The sequence below is a fragment of the Narcine bancroftii genome, chromosome 2 (assembly GCF_036971445.1).
Source record: "Narcine bancroftii isolate sNarBan1 chromosome 2, sNarBan1.hap1, whole genome shotgun sequence".
In the NCBI taxonomy this organism is placed as follows: domain Eukaryota; kingdom Metazoa; phylum Chordata; class Chondrichthyes; order Torpediniformes; family Narcinidae; genus Narcine; species Narcine bancroftii.
This window is the reverse complement of record NC_091470.1, coordinates 199,360,800-199,377,349: the sequence shown is the minus strand read 5'-3', so window position 1 is coordinate 199,377,349 and position 16,550 is coordinate 199,360,800. Positions and strand designations below refer to the sequence as shown.

General features: G+C 46.8%; 1 protein-coding gene across 2 annotated transcripts in view; it reads right to left on the bottom strand.

Moving 5' to 3' along the window:
* Positions 1-11,419: 11,419 nt before the first annotated feature.
* phf23b (PHD finger protein 23b) overlaps positions 11,420-16,550 on the bottom strand; it is a 34,425-nt gene continuing 29,294 nt past the window's right edge. Inside the window, exons 5-6 of one of the 2 annotated variants that reach the window (XM_069920047.1) lie at positions 16,000-16,080; positions 11,420-14,383 (exon numbers count right to left, since the gene is read on the bottom strand). In XM_069920047.1, the coding sequence (XP_069776148.1) occupies positions 14,175-14,383; positions 16,000-16,080 (290 nt within the window). In that variant the 3' untranslated portion in view covers positions 11,420-14,174. The remainder of the gene's footprint in view (positions 14,384-15,999; positions 16,081-16,550) is intronic. The other variant, XM_069920048.1, reaches the window with a different exon arrangement.

The following is a 16,550-nucleotide window of genomic DNA, read 5'->3' as shown; positions in this document are numbered from 1 at the left end:
GAACCCTGAGGAGGCAAGTTTCTTCAGCACGACACTGAAGTGGCAGATCAGAAGGAGTCAGTTGTGGGTGTCCAACGAGCAATGAATCTCTGTCTGAAAACCAACAAGAACCTTCCTGAGCGGTAACCATTCACCTTTCAAGCACCAAACCCAGGTGAACTTTATAAACGTTAAATTCTGTGCACAGTATAAGAATTGCCTGCAACCAGAGATCTTGGAGGAGTGAGAAGTGAGATTGGACTGTGAACCAAAGAACTTTTCTGAACTTACACACACATTACACACGTGCGCTTAGAATTAGAAGGGAGTTAAGTTAATAGTAATAAGTTAGAATTTGATCCTGTTTTCATGTTTAAAGATAATTAAAAGCAACTTTTGTTTAAGTAACCATCTGTCTTGGTGAACTGCTGCTGGGTTTTGTTGTCCACTGGGCTCATAACACGGACTACTGAATTTTATTCCCGTTTTTCACCATACATTGGGATGATTCACAGTCATATAATAACCTTTCCAGAGAAGAGTGCAGATTTCAGATTTATTGTCAGAGTACATGCCTGCCATCACATACCACCTTGAGATTCTGTTTCCTGCAGGCATGGCAGAATTTCTACTTATGGGTAAGTTGAGAAGAAAGAAATGTGTACAAAAGAGAAAAATATATACCAAGAATGAAATGTAGATCTGAGCAGCCCAGTTAGCGGAACGCTGTTACAGCGCCAGTGATCGGGACCGGGGTTCAAATCCTGCACTGTCTGTAAGGAGTTTGGACTGTGTGGGTTTCCTCCCACCATTTGAAATGTACTGGGGGTTGGAGATCAATTGGGTGTAATTGGCCAGCACAGGCTCGCGGGACAGAAGGGCCTGTTACAGTGCTGTATGGCTAAATTGTTTTTAAATTAAAAAAAATAAATTTAACAAACTAACTGTGCGAATACAGGAAAATAAATATTCATTAATAAATAATATGCAAAGTTAGAGTCCTTAAATGAGTCCCTGATTGAGTTTGTCGTCGAGGAGTCTGATGGTTGAGGGGTAGCAGGTGTTCCTGAACCTGATAGGTGGGAGTCTTGTGGCATCGAGACTTCTTTCCTGATGGCAGCAGTGAGAACAGAGCGTGTGATGGGTGGTGTTGGATCCTTGATGATCGCTGCTGCTCGCTGATGGCTGTGTTCCCAATGGATGTTCTCGATGGTGGGGAGGTTTTACCTGTGATGTCCTGGGCTGCGTCCACTCCCTTTTGGGGGGCTTTACATTCAGCGGTGTCCCCCGTACCAGACCGTGATGCAACCGGTCAGCACACTTTCCACCACACAGTGAGTTTAAAGGCTGTGGGAATCGGAGTTTAAGGAGAGGTGGCAAACATCTGGATCAGGTCCGTGGGATCGGACCTGGGTTTGAATCCCGCGCTGTCTGTAAGGAATTTGTACGTTCTCCACGTGTCTGTGTGGGTTTTCCATGGGGGCTCTGGTTTCCTCCCACCATTCAAAACTATACTGGGGGTGTAAGTTATTGGGGTTTAAATTGACCTGTGGGCTGAATTAGCCTGTTACCTTGCTGTACGTCTAATTTAATTCAAAGGATTTCTGAGCCATCAGTTGATGGATTTTGAGACTGTAGTTGAATTATCTCAGTAAAACGCCAGATTAAAAAAAATATTTGCTCCAAAAAACTTGGATGGTTTCAATCAATGAAAATTCTCTGACTGCATCAAGCAGACACTGGGATTCGTTTAACGAGCTTCCATCTGGGTTGCTGGTTGCAATCAACCATATTGTCAAAGCAATTACACTGGACAACAGGGCTTTTGCTTCCTGAACACTTTTGGGTGTATTTGATGGAGTTTGGGCTGCTGATCACAAAAATCACCTTAAAATGTTCTTATCTCGTACTTTTTTTTAGATATGACCTATTTTTGTGATTTCCTGTCATATTTTGTCTACTTCAAGCCAACAAAACCATGAAGTATAACACGTCTTTGAAAATTCATTCTCTGCATCTGCACATGGATGTCTTCCCAGCTGATCTCGGCGCCATGGTGAAAGGTTTCACCGAGACATTGTGACCTTGGAAGAGCGGGATAGGCTCAACTGGAACCCATCAGCACCGGACAACTATTGTAGGACACTGACGTGAGAGGCATCAGATGCCAAGTACAAACAAAAATCAGCAGCAAAACATTTTTCAGTCCGTCAAACTAATGCGATGTGTCAGCGTCGTGATGTGATTAAATAGGCTAAATTCAATAAACGCTGATGTTTCTCCAACTTCCTACGTGATGCAGCAGATCTGAAATTGTCTCTGTGTTCAGCTTGAAGCTGTCTGTCATAATCCCCAATTTATTATCAGGAAACAAACAAACCTTTTGAAAAGATTGTCCAGTATAACAACATGTGGGATTCCAGCGAGGGACTGGTTTTAGGTAATTCCCACAAAAACAGGTGGCTTGGACAATCTGTTCTCATCGGGAGGTTGCGGTGAAGATATGTGATGGTCCAGCAGGAGAGTATTTCTCTGTCAAACAGTGCTTTGCCACTGCCCTGCTCGCTCTACACCCATGACTGTGCGGCCAGGTGCAATTCAAACGCCGTCTACGGATCTGCCGACGGCGCCACAGTCTTCGGCAGAATCATGGGCGGCCACAAGGAAGCGTACAGGAGGGGGTAGATCAGCTCATTGAGCAGAGTCACAACAACCTCACGCTCGATGTTAGTCAAACCAAGGAGATGATTGTGGAGGGGAAAATCAGGAGGACATGAATCAGTCAATCTGGAGGGGGTCAGCAGGTTAAGAGCTTCAAGCTCCTGAGTATCAACATCTCTGAAGATCTGTCCTGGAGCCTCCACGTCAATGCAATCATGAAGAAGGCTATACTCTGTAAGAGGTTTGAGGAGATTTGGAATGTCACCAAATCTCTCCAGGTGTGTACTGTGAAGAGCATTCTGGGTAGCATCAATGCCAACGCACAGGCTCCATCCTCAAGGACCCCCACCACCCTGGCCATGGCCTCTTCACTCTGCTACCATCGGGGGAGGGGGGGGGGAATGGGGGTGGGAGAAAGGTCCAGGAGCCTGAAGGCGAGCAGCCAGCGGCACAAGGACAGCTTCTTCCCCCTCCGCCACCAGATTTTCTGAATGGACGAGCCAGAGACTGACAACCACCTCACCTTCTCTTCTTTTGCACCAATTTATTTCTACAGGTCATTTACAATAAAGATTTGCTCCTAATGCCACAAAACAATTAATTTCGTGACACGCTCATGACAATAAATTCTGATTCGGAAAGATGATAAAGGAGGTGAAGGGAATTTGTCAATTTATTAATTGCAAACATTCGAGTCTGGGAGAGAGTTCAGAAAACAAATCAAAATGCTGGAATTATTATTTTTTAAAATGTCTTTATTCCCAAGGCATGGGTGTTAATGCAAATACAATACACGCCAGATCCCAGAAATGAACAACAGAAAATCAGAGAGTAACACAGCCCTGATCGACCTGATACAATAACTAGTTCTCGCCACCGACAGGGCTGGGCCTGCTGACAATTTTCGCATGTTATCCCTTCCTGGGTATTCAGGACTGATCGGGAAATTGCTCCCACCTTCAAATATCAAATTAGGAAAATTATCAAGAGGCAGACATAGTGGTCAGAAAATTGCCTCTCTGCAGTGGTCGGGTGGAAGAAGCATAGAACATTACAGCGCTGAAAACAGGCCCTTCTAGTCCGTTCCAACTCGACCAAGGTTAAAATGATGAAACCGAACATAGGAACATAGGAAGTTGGAACAGGAGTAGGCCAAAAATGGCCCATCGAGCCTGCTCCGCCATTCAATACGATCATGGCTGATCTAATTTATGACCTAACTCCACCTACCTGCCTTCTCCCCATATCCCCTAATTCCTCTATCATGTAAAAATTTATCTAACCGAATTTTAAATATGTTTAATGAGGCAGCCTCAACCACTTCCCTGGTTAGAGAATTCCAAACATTCACTACTCTCGGGAAAAACCATTTTTCCTCATCTCTGTCCTAAATCTACTCCCCCGAATCTTGAGACTTTGTGTCCTCTCGTTTTAGTTTCCCCGGCCAGCTCAAAAAACCTTCCTACAGCTATCCTATTCATACCCTTCAAAATCCTATATGTTTCTATAAGATCTCCTCTCATTCTTCTGAACTCTAGCGAACAGGTGGATTTAAAAAAAATAGGAAAAATCCCACCCTTCCTCGACAATTAGAGGGCAGTGTGAGTGCAGAGGGAGGGCAGTGGGAGGGGAGGTGAGGAGGGAGGGAAAAGGGAGGGGAGGTGAGGAGGGAGGGGAGGTGGGGAGAGAGGGCCAAGAGAAGGAAAGCGAGGAGGGAGAGCTTGGGGTGTGGGGTAGGTGAGCAGGGAGTGCTGTGTATGGGAGCATGTTATAGGTGAGTTGGAAGAGATCAAAGAGGAATTGGAGGGGCAACGTTTCACTCAGAGGGTGGTCCTTGTCAGAGAAAGTATCAAAGAAGGTTTGGACATACAGCACGGTAACAGGCCCTGTCGGCCTACGTGTCCGTGCCACCTAATTGATCTATATCGAACAGTGGGAGGACACCGGAGCCCCTGGGGGAAACCAACGCAGTCACGGGGAGAGCGTACAACTCCTTACAGACTGCGGGATTGGAACTCTGGCCCTGATCGTGCTAACCCAGCCATGACTTCTTTTCCTGGTTCTTTTTATTGTCACGTAGCAATGTAATATACACCACATATTCCAACCTTTTTCCTGTCATAAGGCAAACAGAGAGTCCCTGTGACCATCGTCTGGTGCCCCTAACAATAAGAGAAGGAGAAGCAGAAGAGAGTCCCTTCAGGGACTGAGTGTCCATGGATTTGCTTCCAGCCACCCCTGTGGCTGCCCGAGCTCCAGATCCGAACCTCCCGACACGAGCGGGAGGCCTTCAGCGCCTGAGGCCCCTTCGGGAGCCCTTCTTGCCCTCAGCATCTTCCCAAATCCCCCAGCTCCCAGTGATCTTGTCTCCAGCAGCCCCTCAGCTTCTGCCAGCCCGACTTAAAAGACGTTTGGACCGATATTCGGACTAGGAAGGACTTGGAATGATGCAGGCCAATGGGACGAGCCAAGAATGCCAAAAATTGGTCAGGGCGGACAGGTTGGGCTGATAGATTTCCACATCAGGTTAGCGTTGAGGGGAATCTCCAGGCCGTAGTTACCTGAGCCCTTGTCCTTTTATACAGTAGAGGTCATAGTGAGCGGCTGAGGCAGTGAATCAGGGCACAGCAGGCCACACACTAAGCTGCCTCTCTGGGTGGCTCCACTCACACTTGCCAGCTCCATTCCAACCCTTGATTGTCCCAAACAGCACCCTCCCAAACGGACATCTTGACGAGCATCGCCGCCAGCGATAATTAACAAGACACCCTCCTCTATGCCTCCCTTTCTTCCCTTTTGTTCTACACCGGGATTCCGGACTGATCTGCTGAGCGATTTGGAAACTCCGCAACTGCTGGGCTAATTGCAGGAAGCCGGCCTCTCTAAACAAACCTGGGTGCAAACCTTCAGGGCGACACGTTTACACATCCCGCAGGGGCTGGTGCCCCTGCAGTGCTCTCGACTTTTATTTATCCAGCCGCAGGCGGGGAAGGAACACAAATAGACGGGCTGTTGACAGCTCGTCAGTCTCCCTGATCTGCTCTCGAACAATCTACATCCACACCCCCACCCCTGGGGGGCCCACCACAATTGTTGGCTAATGGGTCTCATTTCGCTGGGCAAGGTCCACGATTAAAAGCAACAGATAAGGCATGAAACGGCACTCTGGCAGGCAAGTGTCTCCTCGCTCCCCTCTGCCAGGAGACATCGTCCGCCTTGGGTGCCGCACCCTTGCATTATCCTGCCCAATCTCTGGTTGCTATTTTTACCCACCGTTGCACATGCCGTTCATGAAATGTCAGTGGCCCTGAACCTAGGTCAGGTCAGGGGGCCTGTTGTGCTAAATTGGGCATGCAGCAACACGGAAGGGCTAAAATTAAAAACACAATGCTGGAGAAACTCAGCAGGTCAAACAGATTACTTTGTATAGCAAAGATACCTCCCTGAAAGTGCCATCACAGGTGGACAGGGTTGAAAAGAGAGCTTTTGGCATATTGGCCTTCATAAATCAAAGTATTGAGTTGCAATGTCATGTTAAACTTGTATAAGATATTGGTGAGGCCAAATTTGGAGCATTGTGTGCAGTTTTGGTCACCGAACTACAGGCAAGATATCAGTAAGATGGAAAGAGGGCAGAGAAGATTTTCTAGGATGTTTCCTGGACTTCAGGGACTGAGTTACAGGGAAAGGTTAAAAAGGTTAGGACTTTATTCACTGGAGTGTAGAAGAATGAGAGGAGATTTGATCGATGTATTTAAAATTAATAAGGGGATGGACAGAGTAAATGTAGTCGGGCTTCTTCCACTGAGGGTCGGTATACAAACCAGAGGACGTGGGTTAAGGGAGAAAGTGGAAAGATTTAGGGGAAACCTCGCCACACAGAGAGAGATGGGGGTGGGGAATAAGCTGAAGTGGTGAATGTGGGCTCAATTTTAACATTTAAGAAGAAATTGGACGGGGACATGGATGGGAGAGGTATGGAGGGCTATAGACTGGGTCCAAGTCAGTGGTACTAGGTTTAAAAAAAATGGTTTCAGCACGGACTAGAGGGGCCAAAGTGGCCTGTTTAAGTACTCGAGATGGCAGAGGTCGACAGCATCGAGTCCACGCTGCTGAAGATCCAGCTGCGCTGGATGGGTCACGTCTCCAGAATGGAGGACCATCGCCTTCCCAAGATCGTGTTATATGGCGAGCTCTCCACTGGCCACCGTGACAGAGGTGCACCAAAGAAAAGGTACAAGGACTGCCTAAAGAAATCTCTTGGTGCCTGCCACATTGACCACCGCCAGTGGGCTGATAATGCCTCAAACCGTGCATCTTGGCGCCTCACAGTTTGGCGGGCAGCAACCTCCTTTGAAGAAGACCGCAGAGCCCACCTCACTGACAAAAGGCAAAGGAGGAAAAACCCAACACCCAACCCCAACCAACCAATTTTCCCCTGCAACCGCTGCAACCGTGTCTGCCTGTCCCGCATCGGACTTGTCAGCCACAAACGAGCCTGCAGCTGACGTGGACTTTTTACCCCCTCTATAAATCTTCGTCCGCGAAGCCAAGCCAAAGAAGAAGAGACATATTACCAACTTTTCAGACAAGTCCTTCATTAAGATATGAGTAAAATGTAGGCAGAGGTGGGGGAGCTGGGGAGGTGGGGGAAAGAAGAGGGACAGGCCCACAGGCAGGCGATAATAGTGGATAAGGGTGGGGGGGTCCACCAGCATACAGGGGGAGGGGGGGAAAAAGGTCTGTGAATGGAGAGGGAAGGGGGTGGAGAGCTGGAAGAAAGGAGAGAAAGGGAAGGGAGGGAGAGAAGGGAGCTGGCCAGCAGAAACCAGAGTTGATGTTAATGCCATCTGGTTGGAGAGGGCCCAGACGGAATACGAGGCATTGCTCCTCCAATTTACAGGTGGTCTTGGTGGGACAGTACTCGAGGCCGTGGACAGACACATCAGTATGGGAGTGGGCACGGAATTGAAATAGTTGGCCACTTCAGCCACGGTTTCGGCAGACGTCCGTGTTTTAACACTGAAGGGCTAAGATATTCTCTTTTGATTCGAAGATTGGAGTGTGTGGCGGGGGGGGGGGGGGGGGAGGAAACGTCTAACCCTGGAAAGGATCGTGTGCACATAGCCCACAGGTAAAACTCTCCTCACCATCGGAGAGCAGCAGTAATGAGTGAGGATCCAAACCAGTTAGCACACGCTCAGTTCTCGCTGCTGCCATCCGAGTGGGGTGGTTACTTGGCAAGGCATCTGAGGGGATTCAGCCCATCACCGAAGACTCTTGTAAACTGCTACAGGTGGACTGGGGAGAGCGCCCTGGCTGGTTGCATCGCCATCTTGTACGGAGGTGCCAACAGTCAGGACTCGGCCCGCAACATCACAGGCAGCAGACATTTACAAAAGGCGGCATTGAAGCAGCCTCTATACTCAAGGACCCCCACCCACCCAAGCCATGCCCTCTTCACTCTGCTACCATCAGGAAAAAGATACAGGAGCCTGGACGAGCACCCAGCAGCACAAGGACAGCTTTGTCCCCTCCGCCATCAGATTCCTGAAGACACTGCCTTTCTTTGACTTTTTGGGCACTATTTTTATACAGTGGTTTATATGCATATTGGCACTGATGCAAGTTAATTTTGTGACTTGTTCACAGTTACATTTGGACTCTGAGTAACTCACTGCCCACAATACTCGTTGAGATTATAGTTTGGGAGGGTTTATGTCACCCAGTGAGGCAGCTCAGTATGTGGTCCGACATGCCCCACTTTACCGCCACTGCCGCTCAATTTGACAGCACCTCCCAAATAAAATGACCTCTACCTCAGAAAGGCCAAGGGCTCTGGGTACCACGACTTGAAGATTCCCCTCCTTGCTAACCCAACTTGGAGATTAAATTTAGACATACAGCACGGTAACAGGCCATTTTCACCCACGAGTCCATACTGCTCCATTCCCCTACACCCCGGTACATTTCGAAGAGTGGGAGGAAACCAAAGCCCTCCCGTCACCCCGGGAAAAGCCTCACAGCACGAGATTCAAACCCCAGTTCCGATCATGGGCGCAGTAAAGGCATTGCACTATCCGCTATGCTGACCATGCCATCCCTATCAGAGAGTTAGAGTCTCAGAGGAATCCAAGAGAGAACTTTTCCCAAACCGAAGGGTACTTGGAATCTGAGATGCAGTGCCAATTCTCTGGAAGCAGGGAGTAATATTCCAAAAGTACCTCGGGAAGGCAGTTCAAAGTTCAGGATTGTTGTTAGAGAGGGCATATAAAACCCCAAGATTCTCTTCCTTGTGGGTCAGGCAGAATTTCTGCTTAACAGTAGTGCAGGATGTGTACACAAGAGAGAAACGTAAAGGAAGTGCAAAGAAATAGCGCAATACAGAAAAATAAATCTTCAGTAATAAATAATGTCCTTAAATGGACCTCTGATTGAGTTTGTCATTGAGGAGTCTGAGGGGGAGCAGCTGTTCCTGAACCTGCTGGTGCAAGTCTTGTAGCACCCAAGACCTACGGCAAAGGAATGGGTCCTCCCGGCCCTCAAGTCCATGCTGCCCAATTAACTTGCATACATCTTGAAGGGTGGGAGGAACCCCAGGCAGACATGGGGAGAACATACGAACTCCCTACAGACAGCGCCAGATTTGAACATGGGGTGCTGGCGCTGTAACAGTATTGTGCTAACCTCTACACCAGTGGTTCCCAACCCTTTTACTTTCCACTTACATCCACTTTAAGTATTCCCTATGCCATAAGTGTTCTATGATTAGTAAGGGATTGCTTAAGGTGGGATGTGAGTAGGAAGGCTGAGAATCACTGCTCTAGACCCAATTATTACTGAAATATTTTGCTTGAGGAAAATTGTCATTGGCCCATTTCCTTTGGAGTTTTGAAACGTGCACACAACAATCAATTTGGAATGATTAAAACAGTGGTTTTCAAACTTTTTCTTTCCACCCACATACCACCTTAAGCAATCCCTTATTAATCACAGAACACTTATGGCATAGGGAATACCTAAAGTGGTATGTGAGTGGAAAGTAAAAGGTTGGGAACCACTGCTCTACACTAACTATGCCACCCTGATGGCAGCAGCAAGAGTCCTGGGTGGTGTGGATCCTTGATTGCTGCCACTCCGACAGCAGTATTCCATATAGATTTTGGCAACAGCAGGGAGAGTTTTTCAAGCGACGTGCGGGCCGTGTCCACTACCTTTTGCAGGGCTTTCCATTCAGGAGCTGGTCAACACACTTTCACCGCTCATCTGCAAACATTTGCCAGTTTCCAAACCTCCACAAACCCCTGACAAAGTCGTGCTTTCTTCACATTTGTGTGTTAGGTCCTTCGAAATGGTGACTCCCAGGGAGTCACACCACCTCCCCCTTTGAGTGGTGTGGCTCTGCCTTTTGTAAAGTCTCACAGCCCTGAGAGGCCATTCAATCCATCTCATTTGCGCCAACTCTTTGAAAGGGCTCTCCAATCAACCCCACAACACCCTTGGCCACGGCCAGCTAAAGGGTCAGTGGCAAGACTAACCCAAGAAGTGACCAACTCTGCTCCTCAACCACCTCATCCCACTTCAGAGCAGTGGGTGTGACACAGTTCTCAGAAGCGATGCCTTTTCAGATGCTCTGTCTGCACTCATGAGACTGTGAGCAGAGGCTCCACCCAGGAGGTGCAAGATTACCCAGTGCTGTTTCAAGCAGCAAGTTGGTTCTTCTGCTAACATTAAATCATTTAACTTAGTACAGTAGAAGCCAACTTTGACCATTTAAAGCCACGCCACCCAATTACCCTACAACCCCCTGTTTTGGAGGGTGAGAGGAAACCAGAGCAATTGGGAAAAACCCATGCAGATATGAGAATTCCCTACAGGCAGTGCTGGATATTACTGAGAAACAGAATACTATCCAGTTATATTATTATGCAGATTAGAGCACAGGCTGCACAAAAAAAAAACTTAATTCGTTCAGGTTTTTTGGAAATTTCAGAGATTTTAAGAATATAGAAATTTAAATTCTAAATCTTGTGGCCGTGTGGCAATAAATCAATGGATGTGGAATGTTAACTATCAGACTCCATATGTAGAAGGTGCAAGCACAAACAACAACGTAGGTCAAGAACTTTAATTCCTGGGTGTGGTGGTGGTCAACATCTCTGAGGATGCGTCTTGGAGCCTCCACGTCATCAATGCAATCACTGAGAAGGCTCGCAAGTGGCTATACTTTGTGAGGAGATTTGGCACGTCACCGAACTCTCAAAACGTTCTAAAAGTGGGACGGTGGAGAGCATTTTGGCCGGTTGCATCACTGCCTGGTACGGAGGTACCAACACTCAGGACAAGAAACCCCCACCAGAGGGTCAACTCAGCCTGCGACATCACTGGCACCAGACTTCACTCCGTCGAGGACACCTACACGAGGCAGTGTCTTAAGAAAGCAGCCTCGATCCTCAAAGACCCCCCCCCCCCCAGACCGTGTCCTCCATTCTGCTACCATGGGGGAGGAGATCCAGGAGCCTGAAGACGAGCACCCAACTGCACAAGGACAATTTCCTCCCCTCCGCCATCAGATTCCTGAATGAACAATGAACCAGACACTGTCTTTGACCTTTTCTTGAACTTTTTTTATTTTGTAAGGAGGTTTATATAAATCTTGACACTGCAATGTTTCATGACTTGTTCATGACAAGAAATTCTGATTCTGTATTATTAGCAGTGTTTTGAGCTCAGTCAACTTGCTGGCAGCAAGCTCTTACAAAACAACATACACACAAACTTGAGTTACAAAAAAATTGCTTTATTTTCTCCAAAAGTGATGGACCATTTATCAGAATCTTATTTCTACAGACATTTATTGACAACGGCACTCTGGGGAAAAAAACACACACACCTTCAATCGACTTTCCTGAGGCTCTGGCCTGCTCCAGGCAGAAGCATTCCACTGGCGCTCACCATTCCCGACGGATTCTACTTCAGGCCACTGAACTTTATCTGGAGTCCCAACCAACAGCGGGGACACACAGGATGCACCCGACTGGAAACAAGACCCCAGTCCTCCTCAGCCATCTTGGTTCTCAACCTCTTTCTTTCCACTCATATACCACCTCAAGTAATCCCTTACTAGGATGTTATAAATGTACTGTGGTTAGTAAGGGGACTACTTAAGTGGGCGGAGGGGGGGGGGTGGGGTTGGGAAAGAGGTATGTGAGTGGAAACAAAAAGATCAAGAACTATTGATCTATAGCAATAACCTTCTACTTATGGACCAGCACTGATCATCGACAGACCATTCAATCACAGGGCCCACTGCACCAAAGACGGAACAGTCAATGCATTTATCCCTGACTGAGCCCGCTGCTACTTCTCTCGCTCTTCGTAGTCAACCCAGAGTTCAGTTGCACAAGGCCAGGTCAACCTGTTTAAGCCAACAGTCACATCTTCAGACACGATTCACAGTGCCTCCTCATTAGACCCGTAACTTGTCCTATATTGCTACTCCCTTCTCTAAACGTGGAAGAAACAAAACCCAAACTAGGAACACTACACATCACCAAACCAGCAATTAAAAGAGGCAGAGGTCATGGTAGCCTGCCTTAGCTCTCCTCTCAACCCCTCTCTCAGTTAACACGGAGCCTTCACGGCAGTCGCTGAGAACCAGCTGCTGCCCATTCCCAGCAGATATCCTGCCTGTCACGCATAGGCACACATTACGTATTTACAGAATGTGCATCACTTGGATTTTTAACATTTGTAGTTTCAGATAATTAGAGATTTGCTCCAATTAAGTCCTGAGTAAATGTATTTAATATTCACTTGTTCCATACCCGCTTTCATTTACACCTCATTGCAGTACGGTAACCTCAATCAGCTTCCTGCACAAGGTACAACCGACAATATTTGGAACTTTCTCCTCTCTGTAGGGCACAACTTCTAACTTGCTACACAATGCCAAATATTGGAAGTCAACACAATCCTGGTTCAAATGCTGCCACTCCACCACTCTACTTGCCTCACAGCACACAGCTTTGAGCAGGGACCAGCACAGGCCTACGTTGCAAGTGGACAATTTTTCCAGGCCATTTCTCCCCGTCTGTCTACTCTCCCCGACATTCTACCCCTCAAACAAAACAACTTGTTGTCAATGCAACACTGTGATGGAGGGAGGGAGTAAAATCATGGCCTGGCCACCTACTTTGATCACATTTAATGAACAGGATCTTCGGCTTTGCACAGGATCGAATGAATTGTGCCAGCTGTGGAAGGTGGCATGTGGGACTTGAAACATGGTGCTTTGCCACCACATCCCATGCACAGTTAGGCTGCCCCAATCAGGCATTTCCCTCTTCCATTTTAGTTAACAGTGCAGTTAATTCAGTACATACATCCCCTTCAAGTCCTCACCTCCCACATTCCAGGGAAGATTTGCCAAACAATATCCAAAAGTTAACACTCTGTAAGACAACTCAGGATAAAAACCTTGGTTTAATCTGGCCTGGCTTTCATGTGCACTTTATTTAAGAACTCACCTTTAAATTACGTACAATGAAAAGAATCATCCAGTATTTGGGGAAGTGGGGCGAGGGAAAAAAGTCACTCAATTCTGGCCAGGAGGGGTTGAAATCCAAATAGATTCAGTGTCAGCATAGCCCAAAACAGACCTTGGAAGGTTACACTTTCATAACAGATGCTCAAGTTAAATCTCTGACCTAATCCAACTTCTGAGTGAACAGCATCTGCCCCATTTCCCCAGACACTTTGGTGCGCCAACAGCTTAGACAAAAAAGCTACCCTCTCTGTGGCTGGGGGACCAGAAGCAGTTAACGGAAAACAAATTCTTTGTAGGAACTGTGTGCAGAATGTCTCACTGGTCAACAAAGCCTCCAGCAGCAACTTCAACTTCCTGGCAGGTAACAAGTTCTCTTTTACTACATTTTCTTTACAAACAAAAGCGACAGATTTTCATAAATACAGAAAGTTAATATTTGATAACCACTTTCCTTCAGTCCTTGCATAGAGGTGAGGGTGTGCCATGTTGCAGGCTTGGACAAAGAAGACACCCTCAATCTGACCTGCTTTCAAATTAGGGCTCCTGCTGTTGACAAACACTTTGCAGTACATTATTCTGTTCTTCTTGGATGTGGAGATCCTTTTGTCAGTTTCGACTATTCCCCAGGAGCAGATTTAAACTGTTCCGTGATGAAAAAGAAATGCCACTACAGACCAACCACATGATATTTCGACAAGTCTAAGCAAGCACTCTGCCCTTGTTCCAATCAAGCCTTTCATTCAGACCAGGAAGATACTGAAGCCCGAAATGGCTGCACCCAGCACCGCTGGACTTTTACAATGGTGTTTGTAGATTTATTTTTACAGTTCAAGCGAAGCCTGTACCTCCCTCATGGGTGGTCTGAAACCCACCCTTCCCCAACCCCAAGGTTTCTCTGATCTTCCACTTTGCCGACTGACATCATGTGTTCTCGTTTTACTTCACAGAGAGGAGTCCTCCACAAACAAACAAGCACAAGAGGAATTCATTCAAGGAACTTTCTTCTGGCTCGAGCCACATTTCCTTCTTTTGCATCCCTGCATTTCTCACAGAAGAACACGTCGGGGACATTGGACTTTCGGATTTTAGCACAGGACAGGTGGATCCAGGTATTGCATTGATTGCACTCGATCATTGGCCGGCCTGCAAAGGGCTTCTGGCAGTAGCAGGTCACCAGGCTCCAAGAGTCATCATCTGGAACAAACACAAGAGTAGCCAAGATCAGTTTGACTTCAAATCTAAATGCAGTGCACCATCTACTGCCCTCATTAAATAAGACAGCTGGTCACATTCCACACCGAGGACCAGCATCTCGCTCGTAAATGCCCAGGGCCAGGTCTTGGGGCATTCTCAAAAAAGACAAACTTCAAGATTTTATTGTCATGCAATAAAACAGAAAATGTGATAATACACGAAATTTCCTTTAGTCAAAGACAAGACAAAGGTTTGTTATTGGCAGAAATTGACCGGCACCCCTTACAGCCAGAGAAAGAGAAACAACTGAAAGCCCCACAGAGTCATTGAGTGTCCATGCTTTTGCCTTCATCACTCCCACAGCCACACAGCCTTCAGTCAAACCTATCAGCAACCAGAGTTCCATATGCACGCGCGATTCTCTGTGAATCGCTTCAATGAAGGATGACAAACAGCTGGAACAGACCGACACCAAGTAACAAAGTTTGGCTCCTTTATTATCAGTAGATCAGGACACCTCTTGCACGACTCTCTGTGAATCGCTTTGCAACGGAGGATGACAACAGCTGGAATGAACCAACAGGAAGTAACAAAGTTTGACTCCTTTATCAGTAGAAAATATAAACAGCAGGCCATTCAGTCCCTCAAATCTGCACCTGCCCAGCCACCCCACAAGAACATGTCAATTTTTCCAAACTCACTATTATATTCCTGTCTTTTCTCTGTGTCCTGAGTCCTCTTTCCGATAATCCAACCATTTTGAAAATAATGATCGATTTGCAATAGCCACTGGGACTGAGAATTGCAAAGATTCATCACTAATTTCAGGAGGAAATTTCTCATTTCAGCCACCTATTTCCCCCCCTCTTACTTATATACTGTTTATACTTGTGTAATAGTCTAGTCTTGGGAACCAACATTTGGGGTCAAATTTGGAGGATCAACTTTAACACAGAAGCTACTTTTGCATGTGCTAAGTGCCTGATTCATTCAAAGGGCTGGGCATTGGATGGCTGGGACCGGGGGTTAAGTCTGTGTTTGGGTCGTCGGGAGCACAGATGGGTGAGCAGTCAGGGCCTAGGAGAGAGTATGCGGCTAGGGCGCGGGGAGTTCAGAGTGGGCAAGCAGATGGGGCAAAAATAAGGAGGGTTTTTTTTTTTTAAAAAAAACTTAAATGGGATACACGCAAAATAGGCAAACATTTTTAGGGGTGGGAAGACTTTCACACGGGATCGACCATTACATGAGTATATACGGGGTCCCAACACCGGTCTGTTCTGTGGATTACCAATGGTCATAGTTTTCACCAATACACTTTTATGGGCCAGCTAATTTCCACTGAAGCAATTGATTAATCTTCTGATTCAGTTTACCATGGAGAACCTTCTCAATGTTTTACTAATGTCCATGACAACATTAACTTAACTGCCCTGCCCTCATCAACCACCTTTGTCAGATCAATCAAATCTGTAAGACATGACCTGCTCTATGCTGAACGTCCCTACTCTGACCATGCTTTTCCAAAAGTGCGCAAATCCCATCCTCAAGCATCCTCTCCAACAGCTTCCCCACCACTGGCCTAATTTCCTGGATTAACCCTATTTGAACAACAGTACCACACTGGTTATTCTCCAGTCCTCCAGGACCTCGCCTGTTGCCTCTAAGGATACAAACATCTTCGTCAAGGTCCCAGTAACCTAAAAGAAATCAAAATGATTAGACAAATGCGACCCATATTGGCTTTGTTCAACCATTTGATGTTGCATCTTTTATATATACATATTTTCCAGCAAGGTAGTAGATTTAGTACAGAGCTGAGCAGGAAATGCTTTTCCTAGAGTGTGGTGAATCTGTGGAATGCGCTGCCCATTGAAGCAGCGGAGGCAACCTCAGTAAATATATTGAAGACAAGGATGGATAGATTTCTACATAGTAGGGGAATGAAGGGATATGGGTAAAAGGCAGGTAGGCGCAGATAAGCACGATCTCATTGAATGGCGGAGCAGGCTCGACAGGCCAAATCCTGCTCCAGTTTCTTATGTTCTTAAATTGAATTTTTTAAAAACCACAGAAACTGGAAACTTGTTTTGAAACAAGAAAATCTGCAAATGCTGGGGTCTTGCGCACTACACAATGCTGAAGGAACGCAGCAGGTCACCCAGCATCC